We start from the raw sequence: 23,199 nt of genomic DNA on the forward strand, positions 1-23,199 counted from the left end.
TAAACTCATTTTCAATTACAACCCACATATTTTAGAAGTCAGTTTATACATTTATGATGTACTTAAGTATATCTATTTTTCTCTGAACACCCCCAACAGAATAATGCACCATGTATTTGTTATAAATGGAGCCCCTGTCATTCATTATTATATTTCATATGAATTATTGTAACAGAAAAATGTCCTTCACTGCTTTATAAATTACCCATAAAAGGATGTTGGTTTAAAACCTGCATATTATAACTGCTAAACATGTGTGAGATTAATTTACATGACTCCCTGTATAGTTGGAAACATGTTGTTTAACCCATGAATTGTCTCTGACATAATAAATGTGGTGTTAAAGTTTTTACATTTTTTGCTTACCTACATTGGGGTAGCTTGGCTTGATGTGCTGTATGTATAAAACAGATATCTGGAGGGCTACTGGGGAAGCTGTAAATCAAGTAGTAGTCCATTCTACATGTAAGGAGAGATATGATCTTCGGGACTTGCTCAGCACCTTCACCACTCACAGAATGCCTTGACATTCAATGGTTATGTGGCCTTCTCTAATTGGGCGATGTGGAGATTGCGACATCACCACCCCTCCTCTCCACTTCATCCAGAGAACACCTTGTGTTAATTAAAAAAAATGCAAGGCATTCAGTGAATTGCAGAGGTGCTAAGCAAGCGACTCTCTGTGGTTAGTGTGCAACAGGGAAGCTGTTTACCTGGATGATCACAGCTCTCACTGTAAATAGTGAGGACTACTACAGTGATTTACAGCATCTCAACTAGTCTTCCGGATATCATATATGCATAGTTACATTGAGCCAAGATGGCTCAATGTAAGCTAGCAGAAAATATAACTTCTTAGAAAATAAATTATTTGATGTCAGTTTAAATGTATCTATCCTAGCATGGCAGTAAAATACAATTTTATCATGACAGACTTTTCTACTAACTTTAGAGGAACAATCGTTTGAACTCCTTAATATTGCTGTAGCTCCCCCATAATTTGGTGCCCTTTATTGTGGTCAACTGGCACTTTAACACGTTTACTAGGTGCATTCCTTGAGCAACTTCAGGTTACAGCAGACAGACTTAAGCTGGGCATACATGGGTCTTTCTTTTTTATCAGCCTGAACGTATTCCCCCAGCCGCACAAGCAAAGGGCATAGAGCAATTACGCCCACTGGGCTATTGTATACTGTCAGTGGGGATGCCTCTGATGATTGGCTGCTGCACTTATTGAACAAATGAAACAAAAAATTTCCAACCAGCCTACTCGTGAGAAGTTGATATTTAAATCAATGACCATAGATTTCATTGAAATTTGGCTGGTCCCTACTAAATCATTTATGGTCAGCCTAGATGATATAGTCATGTAAAGTATCTAGCGCATACAGAAAGCTGTAGCATGAATAGGGATAAGCATTGCTTCCACCTACCGGATAGAAAGATTTGGATGAGTTGGGTAGGAAAACTTAGAGATTGTTAAAGTGTAACTAAAGGCAAAACTTTTTTTTTCATTTTGGATAGTGTAAAAGAGAGCTATAACCCCTTCCAGTTTTTTTCCGGATGTGTCCCATTGGGGAGATTTACCCTCACTTCTTGCCCCAGGCCAAAACCGGAAACATGAAATTCTGGTGTGTCAACGGGGTCACCATAACTATTGTTCTCAAATAGGAAGAATTTGAATTGGTGTTCTGATGTCAACTCAAAATCCCAAAATCCCACTTTTAATGATACCAGTAAACAGGGCAAATAGAAAAAGACAACCTCCATATTGTGGGCAGCAATAAATACTGAACGGTGTTCTAATACCATTCCAATAAAAAAAAAAAAAAATGATTTCTCTTTACTTACATTTTAAGGGTATAGAGAGCTAACTCAAGACTTTCAAAAACAGAGCAGGAAACTCTCAAAAATAATATATACTTTATGGCCCAACTATTGGGCGTGAAAACAAATAAAATGTAAAATATTATTAAATACCAGAATCAAAATCACTCCTAAATTTGACATCAAGTAAAATGATAGGAACTTTTTTACATATATGGGGACAGCATAAGAGTTGAGAAGTGTTCATGTTTGACAGACAAATGTAAATTCCATTGTATTGTATCCCGAACTGAAGCAATGCTGCATTTTCCTTTCATTTCAGTGTACAGTTGTGATCCAAGGTGGGACAGAACCTTTGTTTTACTTACACAACTGAACTAGAAAATACCAAATACAGAAAATATTACAGATTTATATGAACATAGCTCTAATAACATCAGTGATTTACAGGCCTGTACTTCACTGCCAAGATCCAGTTTCTTTTTAGGGATGTAAGCTAACAAGGCTCTCGGTGCTTACATTATGGTACCCTCTTCCCCCACCATCAGCACCACCCTGTTTTCACAACACAAAGAAAAATAAATTTAAAAAGAGAAAAATCACTAAACATGTGTTAAATATGAAATTAAACCATATGTTAAATATGAAGTGATATATGGATGAAGTGGAGAGTAGGAAGAAAACACTGGACAAGAAAAAGTGTATTTAAGCTATGGAATGATTACTACATTCAATGTTATAATTTGAAAAAATCAAGTAATACCGAATGGCATTGTTATGGCCCCCCTCACCCTTGCCTAGACAATTTGATGTACCAATCCTAGCTTAAGTGCATAACATGCCTTTGAAGCCAGGGATGAGATAGGACCATCCCTTAAGTCAGTCATACATGGATTAAAATTTGTCTGGTTCAGCAGGGACCAGTCAAATTCCATCCATGTATGGCCACTGTGGTTATACAGAAGTCTATCAACATATTGACTTTTGCTCAACCACCCTGTCAGATTTTCCCCACTCAATCAGCACCGCAGGTTTTCAGTCTATTCTGACAACAAGGACGTCTCCCCGCTGTCAGTATGAAGAGGCTAAGCAGGGTGAATTCCCCTATTCATCTTATGTGTGTGGATGAGGGAATTGAGTCTATTTCTTATTTCATTTAACCCCCTGGCTCATCTATGGGTTGCCTGAAGCCAGTCAGACAGAACTGGAGGAATTTCAATCCATGTATGGACAGGCTGGTTTTACTAAAGTTGATCCATCAATCTATTTCAGTACAACCAGCCTATCATTTATTTTTATTTTCAATAACTGCCGGTGATATAGCCACAAGCTATACAAGCCACAAACTCTTGCTGTCAGGACACAATAAGGCAGCGGTAGCGATTCTACCATCAGTACTGACTGTGTTGATGGGGGAACAAAGCAATTTTCTTTCCTTTAACCCAGGGTTCAAGGAAAGAAAATTGCATAATCCATAGCCTACCTTAGTTTGTGCCTGATTTTTTTTCCCACCTAAATAGGGCCTTCAACACTGCAGGCAGGCATATGCAGATATTTGATGCCATAGAAAAAAAAGACACAGGTCCATCAAGTCCAACCTATGTGTGTGATTTTATGTCAATATTACATTGTATATCCTTGTGTGTTGTGGTTGTTCAGGTGCTTATCTAATTGTTTTTTGAAATTATCAATGCTTCTCACTCTCTGGAGTTAATGCCAATATTCTGCTTGCTTTGCTTGCAGCAGCTTGGCATTGCATGCCATTGCTGAGCTTGGTCCTTTTTCATCCTAGATTATCCCAGAGGTTCTCTCCCTAGTAAGTAGATTACATTCCTATTTTTGCCACCCAAATGCATTATTTTACATTTTTCTACATTAAACCTCATTTGCCATGTAGTTGCCCACCCCATTAATTTGTTTAGATCTTCTTGCAAGGTTTCCACATCCTTCAGAGAAGTTATTGCACTGCTTATCTTAGTATTATCCGCAAATACAGAGATTGGGCTGTTTATCCCATTCTGCAGGTCACTTATGAATAAATTAAATAGGATTGGTCCCAGGACAGAACCCTAGGGGACCCCACTTTCTACCCCAGACCATTCTGACTACTCCACATTTATCACTACCCTCTGAACTCACCCCTGTAGCCAGTTTTGAATCCATGTACTCACCCTATGGTCGATGCCAACGGACCTTACTTTGAACAATAAACGTTTATGGGGAACTGGCATAAATGCTTTTGTAAAATCCAGATGCACCACGTCTACCGGCCTTCCTTTATCTAGATGGCAGCTCATCTCCTCATAGAAGGTCAATAGATTGGTTTGGCAAGAACAATTCTTCATGAATCCATGCTGATTATGACTTTTCTCCAATCAGCTGGTACTATTCCAGTCAGCAGACTGTTCGTAAAAAATAGGACAATGGTCTGGCAATTACTTGACTGAGTTCCTTAAGGACCCTTGGGTGCAAGCCATCTGGTCTCAGTGACTTATTAATATCACTTTTTTCAAGTCTAATTCTAATTCTGTCCTCTGTTAGCCATGAGGGTGCTTCCTGTGAAATGTCATGAGAATAAACATTCCAGTTTTGGTTACTGAAGCCCCCTGATTCTCTCACGAAGACCGGGGAGAAGAATACATTCAATACCTTTGACATATCTCCATCCTAAGTAGCCAGATTCCCTTCATCATTCTTTATGTGACCAATATGATCTTACCTCCCTTTCTTACTATTTATGTGCTTAAAGAATTTCTTGGGATTTTTTTTACTCTCCTCTGCCTTTTGTGTTCTATCTTAGCGGCACTGATTGCACCCTTACATTTTTTGTTGCATTCTTTGTAAAGGGATGCTGATAATTATCCCTCAGCCTTTTATATTTTGAAGGCCTGATCTTTTGCTTTTATATGCATTTTTACATTGGAGTTAAGCCATCCAGGACTTTTATGAGCTCTTATAAATTGATTTCCCATTGAGATGCACTGGCTAATGCCCTTATTTAATATGCTCTTAAAGCACACCAATTTTTCCTCCATGTTCTTTGTTCCTAAGATTTTATCCCCAATTATTATCTTCTAGCAAGGATCGTAGTGTAGGAAAGTTGGCTCTTTTGAAATTCAATGTCTTTCTGTTACCTTTATGTTTCCTATTTGTGTGATTTATACTAAAATGAATTGACCTGTGATCTCTGTTTCCTAAATTGCCTCGTATTTACACATCCGTGATCAGGTCTGTATTGTTGGTAGTCAGTAGGTATAGTAACACTTTGTTTCTTTTTTTTAATCAAGAGGAAGTTTATTGAGCATAAAGAAAAAGGATACATAAACAAATATCTAGTGCCACAGGCACTAAACAGAAGGGTAGCATATTTGACTTACAAATAAGCAATGTATATGTCAGAACACATTGATTGGGGAAATAGCTGAGAATCCGACCACAAGGACCAATAGGTCCACTTGGAGTGGTGACACTCAGTTTTTACCTACAGAGACATTAGGAGTGCAGGAGGCTTATGACATTGTACTCAAAAGCAGATAAACAGTTAGATAGAGGGGCGACAAATAAATGCGAGAGACACGCTGCAGGCAGAGCCTCAGCTGAGGATTGATCCTAATCCGTGCATGTGGATGTGTCATTCAGCCACCTGTTCCAAATGTTATTGTATTTGGCTGGGCAGCCTCTATGCAGGTACAACACCTTTTTATAAGGGAGAGTGGCATTCATAGCCCCTATCCATTGCTGGATGGTGGGGAGGGGGGGGGGGTCGCTTTGATCCAGGTGCGAGCTATTTGCATTCTGGAAAGAAATAGAGATTCTTGTAGGAATATGTTGAGGTACTTCCCCTCTTCAGGGATAGGGAGGATGCCAAGTAGACTTTGGCGAGGGCACAGAGATAGGGGAGAGCCCATGCGGTTATGGAGGAACTTAACTACCTGTGACCAGTAATCTTGGAGTCGTGGGCAAGCCCATATCAGATGGTAAAATGTACCCCCTGGCGTCCTTGCACTTGGGGCATGCCGGCCTGTGATCGGGTTTGAACCTGCATAGGCGAGTCGGGATGAGATAGGACCTATGAAGAATGTATAGGTGTGTCAGTCTGTCTGACAGGGGATACTGTCTTAGAGGTGGCCAATGCATCCTCCCAGTCTCCATCCTCCACAGCCCCCAGGTCCACCTCCCACTTGGACTTCAGTCAGTACACCTGCAAGGTGGCCATCGGCAGCATGAGATGGTTATAGAAAAAAGGAAATCAGCCCCTTGGGGTCTTGACCATGGACCACCTCCACAAGGAGCAGTGACTCAAGCCTGGGGATGGATTCTCCAAATTGGGAGTTGAGGGCGTTTCGAAGCTGGAGGTAGCGGAAGAGCCTTCGGTTGGATAGGCCAAATTCATCTTTAATGGCCTGGAACAACCTGACTGCACCACTGTCCAGAACGTGTGAAAGAAAGAGTATTCCTTTGGCTGTCCAGAGGTTTTGGTCAGGGACTGTATGTAGTTCGGGGAGTTGGGAATTCTCCCACAGGGGCTTGTGAGTGTGAAATGTAGGGGCCTTGGTTATGTTCATGGCAAGTTGCCAAATCTTAAAAATGATGGAACAACATGTTGTTTCTGATGTCTGAGGGCCCATGGGTGCCACGTAGGAGAATCTGGAATGGGTGGGCGACCAAACTGGTATGGGGAGAGCACACTAGGTTTGAGTAACGGTCTCTGTCGATTTGGTTGTAGTAATAGAAATGGAACAGCTGGGAGGCAATATAGTAGAGGGCAAGGTCAGGAAGGGCAGTACCACCCAAGTGAATGGGACAATTCACTTCAATTCACAATTTAATTCACTCTCCGTAGTGTAATAATGTCTAAAAGGATTATTGGAAAACTTAAAAAATATTGCATTTACAAGATGAAGACAAAAAATATGTAGCAAATAGCTGGCAGGCTGTATGTGGACGCTCGTCCACTAAGACCAAGTACGCAGTGACTTCAGCACATCAAACTCCTCCCGACACACGTTTTGTCAATACAATCACATCGTCTGGGGAATGTTCCACAGATGATGTCATTGTATTGACGAAACGTGCGTCAGAGTCAAAATGTGGTCACAGAGTCAAAAATGTGGGTATATAGAGCTTGTAGCTTGGGGATGAGGACTTCTTGAAATTGTGTATAAAATTTTAAGGGAAGGCCGCCGGAACCAGGTGACTTAGACTGTGGAAGGCGTGCCAGCGCCTCAGTATTACAGTCTGAGGTGATAGGCACTTCTAGTTGGGACATTTGGGAGTGGGTAAGAGTGGGAAAATCAATGTTCTGACCATTCAGCTTATATATAACTAACCAATACTTTATGAATACAATCTTTTAGCCAGTTTTCTATCCATTTACAAACATATCTTTCCAAGCCTTTACCTTACTCATGTCGATTTTACCTTACCTATTAGACAGGTATGGGGAATTGTGTCAATCGCTTTTGCAAAATTTTGTATACTATGTCCACAGCCACTCCTTTATCTAAGGTTATGCTTACCTCTTCACAAAAAAGAAATTAGATGTGTTTGACAACTTCCGACTTTCATAAATCCATGCTGTCTGATGTTTAAAACATTCTTTTTCTAGCCAAGACTCATCTATGTGGTCTTTTATTAAAATCTCAGGTAACTTCCTTGTCTTATGGTGTCTCCACTGGATTGAGGAGTAAAGGACACACCTTTGGACAGCGGCACTATCAGTCTTGATACTGTAGCAGTTTTTTTTGTTTTGTTTTTTATTTTAAGACATATTACTATAAAACTTTTTTTTTTCTTTTACCATGTTTTTATTGCAAATTTTTCAAAAAATGAAAAATACAAGCAAACGAATAGAAAATGTTCAGTTTTCTGTCAATAGTAAGATACATACATGAAAACAAAACTTGGTCCATTTAATGCAAACAATGTAAAAAAATGATAATATAATTGAAAAAAACACTGTCTATTAATAAATGCTGTAGCAGTCTAAGCCATTGTAGACACGGTCGGAGAATCTGTCGGAATGAGTCTTATCGGACCGTGTCGTCAGATAATCCGACTGTGTGTGGTATGCATCGGACTGATTCCGCCCGAATCTCCGTCTGACCCAATTTTCCAACATGTTGGAAATATTTCCCGACCAACTGGGCCGGACGGACCTAATCCGATCATGTGTAGAGCATTTTGATCGGACCAAGTGCCACGCATGCTCAGATCAAATTCCTACATCAAAGTTATTGGCTACTAGCCTGAATGTAGTCCCATCGTAACGAAATTACGTCATCACGTTCTGAAAGATCGGATTTTTCGCCAACTTGGCCCAACCGTGTGTATGCAACAGTTTCGGACACAATCCGTCCAACTAAATCCGACGGGCAAAATCTGACGGATTTGGTTGGCAAAATCTCCGACCGTGTGTATGTGGGCTTAGACAGACTTGGCTAAAGAATAAACGGCAGACTCCTGATAACACTTTTAAGCCATTATTAAGCTTGGTCTGTTACAGGAAATTAAACATTAACATACTTTCTAGATTAACAAGTGAAATAAAGAAAAAATAAAATAAAATAGAAAACACCAATGCATCCAACACATTGAAGTAAGCTGCAATATAGTATTTTTTATGTGTTTGGGGTTAATAAATGTGTTTGGGGTTAATACCTATGCCATGCACAGATGGTCAGTGTCTTTAGGAATCATTAATAATGTAAACAGTTCAAGAGAAGTTTTGTAAAGAACCATCTGAGACACAGCACACAAAAATCAGGCATTGTAATAGTTATGACGCTTGTTAAAAATAGAACATAGCAGAATGCTTAATACCAAAATGTATATTTTATGCAGTCCGAAAATCTGATGACCTAATAGACTAAAGCAGACCATATATGGATCAAAATTTGGCCGGTTCAGCAGTGACGGGCCGAATTTCCATCCATGTATGGACACTCTAGTTTTACAGAACTCATTCTACCGGTTGACTTCTGTACAACTGTTCATCAGATTTTCCCCACTTGACCAGCATTGACAGCTAAAGTCTCCCATCTGTCAAAATATAATGACACAGTGGAGAGAATTTCCTCACTCACCTTGAATGTGTGGATAGGTGAATAGGGTTGGATTTTTCTGTTCAATCCACTGGTTGAACAAAAAAACTGACTACTGTATGGGCTACCTAAGCTTGCAATGGGAAAGGGCTCAAAAGACTTTACAACATCAGTGTTCTAGTCATTGGGAGTACTTCTTCTCCATAAACTCCAGCCCCAACTTCCAGTAGTAGAAGGGTGCTTTAAAATACTACCTAATGAAGGTACATTTTTTTTGTTAGAGAGACAGCTTATTTTTTTTAAATGAAAAATCGAATAATGTTTAATTTTAGGCATGTCCAGATGAGTAAAGTTGTCTTTATCGACACTATTTCCTTTTATAGCTCATTGTGACTTTGGGACACCGTCTTTATAATTATAATACCATAATAGTAAACAATTAAATACACCCACGTTAACATGGACAGTGACATATATAAATATCTCAGAGACTAAAACTCCATTCATGACAAGGCAAATTAGCATCACACACATCCTACTATCTGGATGTTTTTCACCTAATTCAATGCAAAAGGGATGTATTGTCTTGTCAAACAGTATTCTTCTGAAAACCAAGTGATCCATGTCAACAATTCCCTGTTGTTAATGTGACAACACAGAAACATTGAGAAATGTAGAACCACCCACAGGCTGCACAATCTGTAGTGAACAAGTATGTTCCCATATTTAAAAGTATTCACCTATCGTCAATTGCCAATCAAGGCCAAATTTCCCACATTGTGTCCTTCTAACTCCCAAATCAAAATGGTAGTATTGAATTTTGGTAATTATGAATGAATAATTAGATGTATTAAGGATAATTTAATTAATAACCTGATTTTCTTTTGTGTGTGTGTGTGTGTGTGTAATACAATTATTTAATAAATGAGTCCAAAAATATAATTTTTTCTATCTTTTGTAAACATTTTAAAAATATATATATATTTACAGTGGTGTAGTGGGTAGCCCTCTCCTCTAGCAGTAAAATAGGGTCACTGGTTCAAATCCCAGCTGTGACACTACCTGCCTGGAGTTTGCATGTTCTCTCTGTGCCTGCATGGGTTTCCTCCGGGTACTCCGGTTTCCTCCCACACTCCAAAATCATGCTGGTAGGTTAATGGGCTTCTGCCTAAATTGGCCCTAGTATATGAATGTGAGTTAGGGACCTTATATTGTAAGCTTTCAATGGGACTGCCTCCTGCAGCTAATCCCGCTGGGGCTCCCATATGTAATTGCACAGCGTCACATTCACAAATGAATGGAGCCTAAAAGCTTTGCTGATAAAGCACATAATGTGGTTTAGTATTTGTTGTTCAACTACAGACAGACAGATTGCATCACACAAAGGAAAGGCCTTAAATCTCACCTAACTTTAACCCTAATGCCTGGAACAAACAATCATACTATTTTTTTGTACGCTAATCTCAGATCGAACCTGAAGAGTTTACTAAAGTCACGAAAATTCCTGTACGATAGAATAAAAATTCAGAAGAGTTGTAATGTGTTGTAATGTATTTGTATTGCATTTTCGAATGACAACTGTACTGATTAAATGAAAATCGCACGATCTGGCATTGTACGAAAAAAAAATTCCATGCATGGTCGACTAGATAATATCGGATGAACTGTCATGATTGTCTCTCGAAAGTTCTGTACTAATGATCCGATTATCATACGATCACTTCAAAAGCAGTATTTTTCATACGATTTTCTGATCATGTGTACGGGGCTTTAACTTTCAGGTTCGCTCTCTGACCCTGACTCACCAACTAACCAACTGACAGCCAACTCTGCTGCCGCTGTGTATACATTAGTATTAAAAAGGACAGTCTGTGACTGTGATGTTAAATAATAATGGTGGTATTATGGCACTGACAGCTCACATTGAACTATGAATGAAACACACAGCAACACAGAAATAACTAGCACAGAGGGGAAGAAAGTACCAGCATGCTTGATACATTCAGAAAGTGGCAACTGCAGTGCCACATCAAGTCAATAATACAAATGTTGGGATATACGAGGGGCATTCATTGTTCAGGTATAAAAAGGGATGCTAGCGTCACGGTAAGTGGCAAGCATGTTCTGTTACTGATAGACGGCGCACATGTTGCTGGCCAATCTCGAGACCCTTAATCAAGATGGCAGACATCAGTGCATGCATGGAACAGCATGTAGTGATGAAGTTTCTTGTGAACGAAGGCGTATAAAATCCCTCAGATATCTACAGAAGACTTCAAGCACAGTATGGTGATGAGATGCCTAGCTGCATTAAGACATTTAATGGTGTACATTTTTCAAAGAGGGTTCTATGTCCATCAGTGACAATCCCGGCTGTGGTGGTTCCCAGCCCACAGCAGTCATTCCTGTAAAAAATTTAACACATGGAACGCCTGATCCTAGATAATTGACGCATAACATGTCATGAATTTGCACAAGAGATTAATCTTTCTGTGGGAACAGTCAACTGTGTTCTGAGTGATGTGCATATGCATCTGCGGAAAAATATGACCTGGTTTGATTAATAAGGATGTCCTGTTTCTCAAGGACAATGCACAAGCTCATACTGCTCACCAGGTAAAGATAGTTAATAATCGCGCTCTGAGCTACCCATATGGTGTGTGCTACTCAAATCAAATAAGTTAATAACAAAAAATATTATAAAAAATATTATATAAAAAATGTGCCACTAAACATATATGTGCTTGCACCAAATAATGTGAATGTGCCAATCACCATTTAACATGTATACTATAAATAATGTACATTGTTTTTTTTTAAAAAGCAGGAAAGTCCAAAGTGAATCCAGGCAAAGACATAATACTTCAACACCACAGTAAATGATTGTGCACCATGTATACGCACCGACATGTGTATATACAGCTCAGCCACCAGAGTCTCTTGATCCCCATTACAGGAAGTCAAAAACAGGTTTTGGTAATCTCTAGTTGGCAAGTTCTAGGTTCAGAATTCTCTACGTCTATCCACTCACATCTGGCCAGAAATTCAAATGTACAGAAGGGCATCCAGAACCAAACCAGCAATACGGCGCTCCTGAGCTTTTAAACACTCAACATATAGCTTACATAAAGAGAAGGAGAGAAGAGGGACCTCTTATAGTGTAGCATGTATAACATTTATTAAAAACAAAGTAAAATTGCACATACACTAAGGCAGAGCAGTTTCAGCATTAGAGTGGAAATGCCAGGCTGCATTCCTCCTGTGTTCCAAATGGTGGAAGTCATGTGTCCCGGAAGTCTCACCCAAAGCGTTTCGTCAGTGTGCTTCTGACATTATCAGGGGACATTTTAGACCTATTATTTAACTATATGTGTGCATTACAGAAACTCGGCTGGGAGGTATTGTCACATCCCCCTTACTGTTCTGACTTCACTTCAGTGATTTCCACCCATTTTTACCCCTAAAAGAGTTCCTTGGAGGTCAGCATTTTTGCACTGATGACCTTTCTATGCAAAGTTTTCCAGGCATTAGTTGAACGCTGGGATATGCTTATAAATGTAGCAGGGGGCATAGGTCAAAAAATAAATTGCATTTTCCACTTGAAATTTGTACTTTTATTATATAAACTGAAAATTCTCAGCTTGACTTGAACATCCCTTTAATAAATAATGTCACCTGGTTGGCTATGGAAGAGACCAAGCACGTGGGAACAAGGGGTGGGCATGCAAAGCAACATAGGGGAACTCACCATTTTCACCAGGAACTAAAAATAGTGCTAATGCTTTAACTTTAGATAAATATTTGTAGATGTCTACTGTATATTGGGTCTATTAATGCAATATGGTTCCAGTCTTGGTCCACAAAAAATCTATTTATCTCAAGATCAAGAATTAGAAGAGGCCATTGGTGGACAGGTTAAAATAAAAAAAGCCCCCATTATATATTTATATATTCAGAATGTGTGTACATTCACAAGCCAAAGGGGTAATACTTAAAATGTATGTATATGCCTGTAATTCAATCAGTACTTATGACTAACTCATATTTAAATTACCTTCTGTTTAAAGCTTGTTACTCAGACTTGGCCGTTCGGTGCGGAAATCTGCAAGCTAGTCCCATTTCTGCAGAAGTCTTCAGTGGGAATCACAGTCCTTAGCTTGTGTGCACTCATTGTTGATAGGTAAATTTCTTTTTATTATACATTTAATTACTATTTGAATTAAGATTAATTTTTTGTTTTGTTTTAAGCTATCCTTACATAGGCTGATTATCACTGGAGATGATGTCATTTTAGATCTAATGTTCTACTACTATAAACTGATCAGTATGAGTTACAAATGACACCTAAAGCCCAACAATATCAGCTATGCCTGCACAATAAGTCCACATAGGCTTCAATGAGGTTGTATACAGGTGATCTCATTTCATTGTATAACCTCATTTAAGTCAATGCACAGGTATGGCTTGTGTTAAAAAGAATTTCTGAAGAAAGTATGGAAACACTGGAGCAGGCCACTATTGTGATATGTAGGCACGAAAGCAGCTTGGGTAGGTGAGTTAATGCAGATTAGGAGGATGTGAAAGTGTAGGTTGGTTTTAGTTCATAGAAAGGTACATCTGTATTGGTTTTTAAATGTAGCAATCAATAAAAAACTGAATCAAACTCCATTCTATAACAAGTCAGGCAAGAGTGTGGTTGTTAAGGATTGTGTCAATTAAGATATTGGAGCATTATGTGTTTTCTAAAGAGATAGAAAAGCAAAAGCTGGTCATATACAGCCCAATATTTGCAACGATATGGCCAGTTTTTGCATTGCTTGCAATAGATGGGTGATATCAGGTCAACAGGGTTTCTCTAATGGTTCAAAATATGTGAATCCTGCTATCAAAAGGGCTCAGTATAGCATGCAAAGATTGTATGTGCTGCATTCATCCATTGGTCTAGAACAGTGATGGAGAACCTTGGCACCCCAGATGTTTTGGAACTATATTTCCCATGATGCTCATACATTCTGCAGTGTAGTGGAGCATCATGGGAAATGTAGTTCCAAAGCATCTGGGGTGCCAAGGTTAGCCATCACTGGTCTAGAAGGTCCCAGTCATATACAGTATGGCCTTCCTGTTATCAGTGAGATATTTAGCTATGACCAGCTCCACATCCATCTGATTAATCAGATTGTGAGATGCATGCCCAAAATAAATGAGATTGCATATACAGTTTGCAATCAAACTACACTATATATGGCCAGTTTTAGTATAGTCCTGATCTGATACTTGTCCAAGTGCTGGCAAAAGTATAGTTACTTTAAAGTGATTGTAAAAATGAATTTTAATTAAAATAATAAACATGTCATACATACCTGTAATACCATTGCACAGAATGGCACCGAAACTCCCCTTTTTGGGTCCTCTGCCAGCTCACTCCACTCCTCTTCTTGGTGCGCCACCATAGGAAGCTGCTTCCTATTGGGGTGTATGGGTTTGCTCCTGAGGCGGCTGTGTGTGTCTATTAACACAAAGCTCAGCTCAGCCCTGCTTTCTGCTCACAGGATTTGAATGACAGCAACAGGGGACAATGGCTCCTGCTGCTACCTCTGCGAGCACAGAGAGAGGAGAGAGCTGCTGCAGATGGGCATAGCGCAGAATTCAGAATAGGACTCAGAAAAGTATACAGGGGGGAGACATAAATACAGAGATTTTTTTTATCATAATACAGGGAATGCGTTCAAGTAAAAAATGTCCAGCCTTTAGAACCAATTTAAAAGTGAATGAGACTAATCTGTGGGGATGTGATATATATATATATATATATATATATATATAGTGTATTGGTTTTCTCACTACTTAATATTTTCTGTTCATGTAGATATAGAGCTGCAGTATCCTGTAATGGTATTGGTGGAAGTAGAACATCCAAATTGATTCTGCTGGAAATTGCATTAATCTGGGTTTTATCAATACTGCTGGCAGTGCCTGAGGCCATAGGCTTTGATATTATCAAATTCAACTACAAAGAACATAACATAGAAAGTTGTATGCTCCTTCCAGAACAAACATCATCGTTTATGCAGGTAAGCTGTGTTTTATTACACCTAGCACCCATTCATATATTATATAGGATATAAACAAGAATTGATGTTCCAATGCACATGGATCTCTGCATTAGGGTGGATATTAAATAATATTTTGACATGGTTCTATCAAGAGGTTTGCTTACATGCCATGTTATTAATATCACACATATCTCCCAGTTTACTAAAAGATGCCTTTCCCATTTTAGTTCTACAAGACCTACAAAGACCCGTGGCTTTTCAGCTTCTATTTTTGCCTTCCTTTGCTTGTGACAGCAGTCTTTTATACTTTGATGACTTATCAGTTATTATGGAAGAAACGTGGACTGGGGATTTCAATGAATGACCACTTTAAACAGGTAAGTAATAAAATAAATTAAACATTTTTTTGTTGTTGTTGTTTTATCTTGGATAATGTGTGGAAGAGTTAAGCCTCATACACTGAAAGCTCAGGTCGGAGCGGCTGTACTAATAATCCGGTGTATGCCCCCCTGATCGGGAGCTGGTCAGCAGACCTTTTTCGCTCATGACCCTTTGATAGATGTTTCTATTGAACCAGCCGATACCACCCGACATTCGACCTGTGTGTACTAGGCTTTGGGATAGGTTCACACTTGAGCTTGATCTTCATTAAACGTGTTTTAAGCATTTTCTTTTGTACATCTGTGCATTTTTCAGAGGTTTCAGGCTTAAGTGCTTTTGTCTTAGTAAAAGGAAAGCTAGTTACTAAGAGAAAGAAAGTCAAGAAATCACAACATAAAAATGTGTGTTACCTGCATTTTTTTAATATGTTCCTATTGAAGTCTATAGGGACCAAAAACATGCAAATCTGCCCCAGTGAAGCTCCTCTAGTTATTTCAGTTTCAAGCAACAAGCTTCAAGTGACGCAACACTCAAGTGTGAATGAGCACCATACAATATATTACCAATCCTGTTGGGTGTTTAACCACTTCAGCTCCGGACCAATAAATACCTTAAGGACCAGAGGTCTTTTTGCAATTTCGCACTGCGCTGCTTTAACTGGTAATTGCGCGGTCATGCAATATTGCACCCAAACGAAATTTGCGTCCTTTTCTTCCCACAAATAGAGCTTTCTTTTGATGGTATTTGATTGCCTCTGCGATTTTTTTTTTTTTTGTAAATGGAAAAAGAGCGAAAATTTTGAAAAAAAAAGATATTTTCTTCTTTTTGTTATAAGAAAAATCGAATAAACTAAATTTTAGTCATACATTGAGGGCAAAATTTATTCAGCCACATGTCTTTAGTAAAAAAAATGTCAATAAGCGTATATTTTTTGGTTTGCGCAAAAGTTATAGCGTCTACAAACTAGAGTACATTTTCTGGAATTTACACAGCTTTTAATTTATGACTGCCAATCTCATTTCTTGAGGTGCTAAAATGGCAGGGCAGTACAAATCCCCCCCAAATGACCCCATTTTGGAAAGTAGACACCCCAAGGAAATTGCTGATGGGTATGTTGAGCCCATTGAATATTTATTTTTTTTGTCCTAAGGGATTGAATAATGACAAAAAAAATAAAAAATTTTTTTTTTACAAAAAGTTGTCACTAAATGATATATTGCTCACACATGCCATGGTTATATGTGGAATTGCACCCCAAAATATATTCCGCTACTTCTCCCGAGTATGGGGATACCACATGTGTGGGACTTTTTGGGAGTCTAGTCGCGCACGGCCCCCCCGAAAACCAATCACCACCTTCAGGATTTCTAAGGGTGCAAATTTTTGATTTAACTCCTCACTACCTATCACAGTTTCGAAGGCCATAAAATGCCAAAATAGCACAAAACCCCCCAAAATGACCCTATTTTGGAAAGTAGACACCCCAAGCTATTTACTGAGAGGCATGTTGAGTCCATGGAATATTTTATATTTTGCCACAAGTTGCGGGAATATTACAAACTTTTTTTTTTTGCACCAAGTTGTCACTAAATGATATATTGCTCACACATGCTATAGGCATATGTGAAATGACACCCCAAAATACATTCTGCTGCTTCTCCTGAGTACGGGGATACCACATGTGTGGGACTTTTTGGGAGTCTAGTCGCGCACGGCACCCCGAAAACCAATCACCACCTTCAGGATTTCTAAGGGTGCAAATTTTTGATTTAACTCCTCACTACCTATCACAGTTTCGAAGTCCATAAAATGCCAAAATAGCACAAAACCCCCCCAAATGACCCCATTTTGGAAAGTAGACACCCCAAGCTATTTACTGAGAGGCATGTTGAGTCCATGGAATATTTTATATTTTGCCAAAAGTTGCGGGAATATTACAAACTTTTTTTTTTTTTGCACAAAGTTGTCACTAAATGATATATTGCTCACACATGCTATGGGCAGAAGTCAAATTACACCCCAAAATAAATTCTGCTGCTTCTCCCGAGTACGGGGATACCACATGTGGGGGACTTTTTGGGAGCCTAGCCACGTACGGGACCCCGAAAACCAAGCACTGCCTTCCGGATTTGAATATAAAATGCTACCAAAAAACCTGTTAGCGATGGCAGGGATCAGGCCTGACTCTGCGATCGCTGCAGTTATGTGTTTAGTGTTTTGTAAGTGACAGTGATCGATCGATACTGCACTTGGGTGGGCTGGGCAGAGGGGCAAAACGCAGGTGCCAGCAGGTATTTGGGCTGATCCCGCTAACAATGCGTTTTTTTGGAACCCTAAACTGCTGGGGACGCTAGTATAGATCTGATCAGATCAGATATTGATCTGTTCAGATTCTATACCACTACGGGAGGTGTATGCTTTGTGTGTGGGTGTTAGCGGTACTGGCACTAACCTAGCGCTGCCTGGGGCGACGCAGACCCTGACCCTAAAACCTAATTGATATCACCCGCCGGGTGATCAGGGGGTTAAACCTTTATTGGGTAATAAATGGTGGGTGCCCTGATGCTATAAAAAACAAACTAACCAGAGTCACCCGTAACACTTATACGGTGATCAGTGGTGAAAGGGTTAACTAGGAGCAATCAGGGGGTTCAAATTTTTATTAGGTAGTATATGGGGGTCCCTGGCGCTATATAAAAACCTGACGGGGAACCTAAATAACTAACTGGCTAACCAGCGTCACCAATGACACTTATACTGTGATCGCTGGTGAAAGGGGGTGAAAGGGTTAACTAGCAGCAATCAGGGGGTTAAAACCATTATTGGGTAGTATATCGGGGTACCTAGCGCTATAAAAACCTGGCGGTGAACCTAAAAAAATAACTAGCTACCTAGCGACACTAGCGACACTGATGCAGCGTTCAGAAAAATTATCGCTTAGTGACACTGGCAAAAGGGGGTGAAAGGGTTAACTAGCGGAAATCAGGGGGTTAAAACCATTATTGGGTAGTATATCGGGGTACCTAGCGCTATAAAAACCTGGCGGTGAACCTAAAAAAATAACTAGCTACCTAGCGACTGTAGCGACACTAATGCAGCGATCAGAAAAACGATCGCTTAGTGACACTGGCAAAAGGGGGTGAAAGGGTTAACTAGCGGCAATCAGGGGGTTAAAACCATTATTGGGTAGTATATCGGGGTACCTAGCGATATAAAAACCTGGCGGTGAACCTAAAAAAATAACTAGCTACCTAGCGACACATGCAGCGATCAGAAAAAATGATCGCTTAGTGACACTGGCAAAAGGGGGTTAAAGGGTTAACTCTAGGGGCAATCAGGGGGTTAAATCTTTATTGGGGGGTGATAGGGGGCTACCCTGGACCTAACACTAACTGTCCTGACAGTTTTTACTGTCACAACTGACACTGAATGCATTGATCAGTAAAGAAATGATCAATGCAATCAGTGACACTGTGACTGGGGGGGGAGGGGGGGCGGGGGGGGATCGGGGGGCGATCGGGGGGGGGATCGGGGGGGGGGGGTTTGTGTGCCTGTGTGTACCTACATGTCAGTGTAGTGTTGGTGCACACTTACTTTCTGTCTTCTCCTCGTAGTCCGGTCAAAAAGACCGCCCCGAGGAGAATGACATCACTTCCTCCTTCCTGTGTAAACAATACACAGGGGAGGAAGCTTCTCATTGGCCAGGAGCGATCCAGAGGGGGTGGCCGAAAACCAACGGCCATCCCCTCATCACGGAGCGCTCCTGGACCGAATCGGACCGCCGTAACCAGCGGGAGGGGGTCCGATCGGACCCCCCACCCGCTGGAAGGCAATCACGTAGATGTACGTGATTGTGCCTGCCTGTGCCATTGTGCTGACGTACATTGGCAATACGGCGGTCCTGAAGTGGTTAAGCTCTCCTAGAAATGTATTTTTAATCACTAGGTGTGTACTAAGCTTAAGGGCCTCTGTTTTTTTCTTTTTTACTATTGTCTGTGTCCTTGTTGGGAAGATCAGATCCTTTTTTCTTTTCCTGGTGGCAGTTGTCACCGGACAAAAAGTGAAGAGAAATCCCACCAATATGGGCACATCTGTACCAGTGACAGCTTTGAAGGTGTGATTTCCCTTTATTTTAGGGAGAGTTCCTCTCACTTCTTTCTCTGTCTGTACAACAAGAAAAAAGTGCAATTCTCCATAAATATGTTACATCAGACAGTAAAAACAAGGGGTTGTAAGCTGTCCTCATTCTATTTTTAATTGGCAAATTTTTGCCTGGCATTCCGCTTTTATAGCTGTACCATAAACACAAATATCTAAAAAGAAATGTTAGATTATTGGTTATTGGTTTTTCATGTCTTAAAGTTGTCTTCTATTTGTGGTGATCATTATATTCACATAGAGCCTGTTTAATTTAACTGTTAGGGTTGCAAGTATAAATGAGCCTGTGGAGGTGATCACCATTAAAAAAAAAAAGAGACATTGTCAAAGGCTTAAATCACAATGGCTAACTGGTAAACTCTGGAATGACCCATGAATATCTGGATAGGTGTTAACTATTCTGAATGTCATGCTGCAAATTCCCCATTCCAGACTGCTTAATTCCATATGTCATGCTGTACATTTTATATTTCCATGCTGTTCATTTGAAATTCTGGCTACCTCATTCTGTATTTCTTGCCCTACATTTTATATTTTGTCTGCCGTATTCTGTATTTGTTTTGCTGTAGATTACATCTTCTTTCTCACTTCATTTCGTATAGCATGCTGTACATTCCCTATTTCAGACCACCTCATTATATACACAAATATCATCCTGTACATTCCCCATTCCAGACCACCTCATTCCATATGTCATGTTGTAATTTACTTATTCCAGTCCACCAATGTGTATTTTTGCCTCCGGATGCATTTCTGAGAACTTCTGATTGGGTTCAGCTGGCACAGTTCATTAACACCTTATTGATATGCACTGGTAGGAGTAGTGATTGGTTGGCTGACACCTGTGTCATTTGCTCTTTTAATTACTCAATGGGAACTTTGCTTGCTGTAGGATAGTCAGTCAAGTCAATATTTCTATATTTATTTATTTTTTTAAATTAAGAGGTTTTTTTTTTTAAATTAGATATGTTATTTTCCTTGACTGTATCTGCTCTTTTTGCTGTTATACTATATTATGGTTTGGGTTTTTCTGTATACATTTAAAGTGGTTGTAAACCCTTACAACACACTTTGACCTACAGGTAAGCCTAGATTAAGGCTTACCTGTAGGTCCAAGAAATATCTCCTAAACCTACACGGTTTAGGAGATATTTGCCAAAAGACAGGCACTGCTGTCTACGGCGCATGCGCCGTAGACAGCGGCGCGCAGGCGCACTGAGCGCAGCATCGCCATGAGTGACGTCATCGCGGCTTTGCGGAATGACAGCAGCGGAGCAGCGAGACCCCACCGAGAAGATGGATGCGCCGGACTACAGGGGACAGCGGTGACATCACTGGCTCCTGTGTCAGGTAAGTGACACATAGTAGTCCATTATGCTTTGCCTTTGCAGGGAATGAAAGAGGAAGTAAACCAGGCAGTATGGCGTATTGTGATCATGACTCATGAGCATATCAATTTATTTGTTAGCACCAAATCCCCAAATTAAGATGAAAAAAACACAAAGAAACTGGACTTTATATGTGCAAGATCAGATGAAAAAATCATAATATATAAAAAAGATTCCTTTTATTGGAAAGACAGAATACAAATACATATGGGCGGCACAGTGGTGTAGTGGGTAGCACTCTCACCTAGCAGTAAAAAGGGTTGCTGGTTTGAATCCTAACCACGACACTACCTGGCTGGAGTTTGCATGTTCTCTCTGTGCTTGTGTGGGTTTCCTCCGGGTACTCTGGTTTCCTCCCACACTCCAAAGACATGCAGGTAGGTTAATTGGCTTCTGTCCAAAATTGGCCCTAGTATATGAATGGAGACCTTGGATTGTGGGCTCCTTGAGGGTAGGGACCGATGTGAGTGTGCAACATGCAGGAATAGGGACAATTGTAGACACTCACTCAGGTTGAACTGGATGGACTGGTGTCTTTATTCAACCTTACTAACTATGTAACTATATATATTCCATAAAACCAAAACAGAAAAGGGGGTACAGATTGTGGCTAAACACCTAATATTTTACAGCTCAACCAGCATAGCAGTAGATGGAGAACTTTCCTGCATGTTTTGCCCTTAGATCGGGCTTCCTCAGGGAGAGCTGGTTGTTCACGGTGTGTACCGCCTTCTAGTAGAAAAACCAGGCAGATATTACCCATAACATACTTAGGGTACATGCATACTGTAATGAAAAAAAGAGCCAGTTCTTTTGGCAGAAACAAACGTCCATTTAGAGCAATTTTGTGCAGGCATTTAGGAGAACTTAGTGCCTCTAACCATACTACTGTGCATGAATGCATAGGATAACATTAGCTGCTTCTACATGCAAAACGCTAAACTCCTCAAAAAGCAGAATTTGTTTTAAGCCAATGTGCATGGACCCATGAAGATTTATTTTATGCTATGCTTAAATCCGTCAGACAATTTGATCATGTGCGGGCTTCATCGGCCCTTTTCTGTCGGAAAATCTGACGGACTTTCGAAATAGAACATGTTTCAAATCTTTCCGCCGGCACCAGTTCCTATCAAGAAAACCACTCGTCTGCATGCAGGTCCGACGGACCAACAATGATGCAAGGGCAGCTATTGGCTACTAGCTATTAAACTTATTTTTTCTAGTCCCGTCATACGTCATCACGTTAAACGATTGGACTTTGGTGTGATTGTGTGTAGACAAGTCCGTTTCAACGGACTTGTCTACACACAGGTCATGGTCATGTGTATGCGGCATTAGTGCTCTGTGATTTGAACATGGGATTAGGAGGAGAGATACGAATTTCACCTGACAATTTGCTGCCTTGTCAGTTGCTCTAGTGGTAACTTTATTGAATATCATTAAGCTGTAAAAAAACAGAGCAATCCATGCAGTTTAGTAATTGCTTTAAATTTTGTATTTATCTTTTAGAGATGGGATGTGGCTAAAACAGTGTTTTTCCTAGTTCTTGTCTTTGCCATATGTTGGCTACCTCTGCACCTCAGTCGTATGATCAAGTTTATATTTTATGATTCTGAAGATGTCAAGAGATGTGATCTTCTCAGGTAAAACCAGATATTCTTATTGTGTTTATTTTTAAAGCAGATGTATTACTGTGAGGAACAGAACTTAAAATGGGATTCCAGCAGAGGATGCATACAGTATAACATAACCTGTTAAGGGGTTTACCATGGTGCAGAGTATGCACTGATTAGAGCAAATCAGTCTTACGCACCCATGATTTGTATTGTGCTGCTTATGACTGTGTTATTATATGTACCTCTTATGAACGGCAAATATTTAAAAAATGGTCTCCAGATGGCAGCCATGGAATCTTAAAGTGACTGTAAATGCTCAAATACACGTTATAATTACCTGACCGAAACCTATGCACCTAAACATCTACTTCTGTGGTCCCCTGCCAACACTCTTAGCTACTCCACTTCTGTATCTGCTCCCATAGCAAGCACTTGCTATGGGGGCAGAAATATGGGCTTGGTCCTGAGCTGAGCTAAATGTGTCCATAGTGCAACTTGCCCCTGGCCTGCCCTGAAACAGAGGGCTGAATAATTGCGAGTGCATTTAGCTACTCTGGCAGGTACAAGGTACCAGAGGGTTAGGACTTTATAATTTGTTTCCATAGCAGTAATATTGGGCGAGGAGGATTTAGTAGTTAACCATATTGCGGACCATTCTGCATCGTCCAGTTTTTGTCCCAAATCTTCCTCCCATTTTTGGACGTTAATTTATCGGATTTTGGTTTAGTCAAAA

At 40.1% G+C, this 23,199-nt stretch overlaps 1 protein-coding gene across 1 annotated transcript in view; it reads left to right on the forward strand.

Moving 5' to 3' along the window:
• The window catches only part of EDNRB (endothelin receptor type B), a 46,117-nt gene that overhangs the window by 10,726 nt on the left and 12,192 nt on the right, over positions 1–23,199 (forward strand). The window contains exons 3-6 of the mRNA XM_077483063.1: positions 12,938–13,050; positions 14,737–14,941; positions 15,151–15,300; positions 22,360–22,493. Of these exons, the coding sequence (XP_077339189.1) occupies positions 12,938–13,050; positions 14,737–14,941; positions 15,151–15,300; positions 22,360–22,493 (602 nt within the window). The remainder of the gene's footprint in view (positions 1–12,937; positions 13,051–14,736; positions 14,942–15,150; positions 15,301–22,359; positions 22,494–23,199) is intronic.

This window comes from Lithobates pipiens, unplaced genomic scaffold (genome assembly GCF_037356315.1).
Source record: "Lithobates pipiens isolate NorthernLeopardFrog02 unplaced genomic scaffold, aLitPip1_a1.2 Scaffold_16, whole genome shotgun sequence".
Lineage (NCBI taxonomy): Eukaryota > Metazoa > Chordata > Amphibia > Anura > Ranidae > Lithobates > Lithobates pipiens.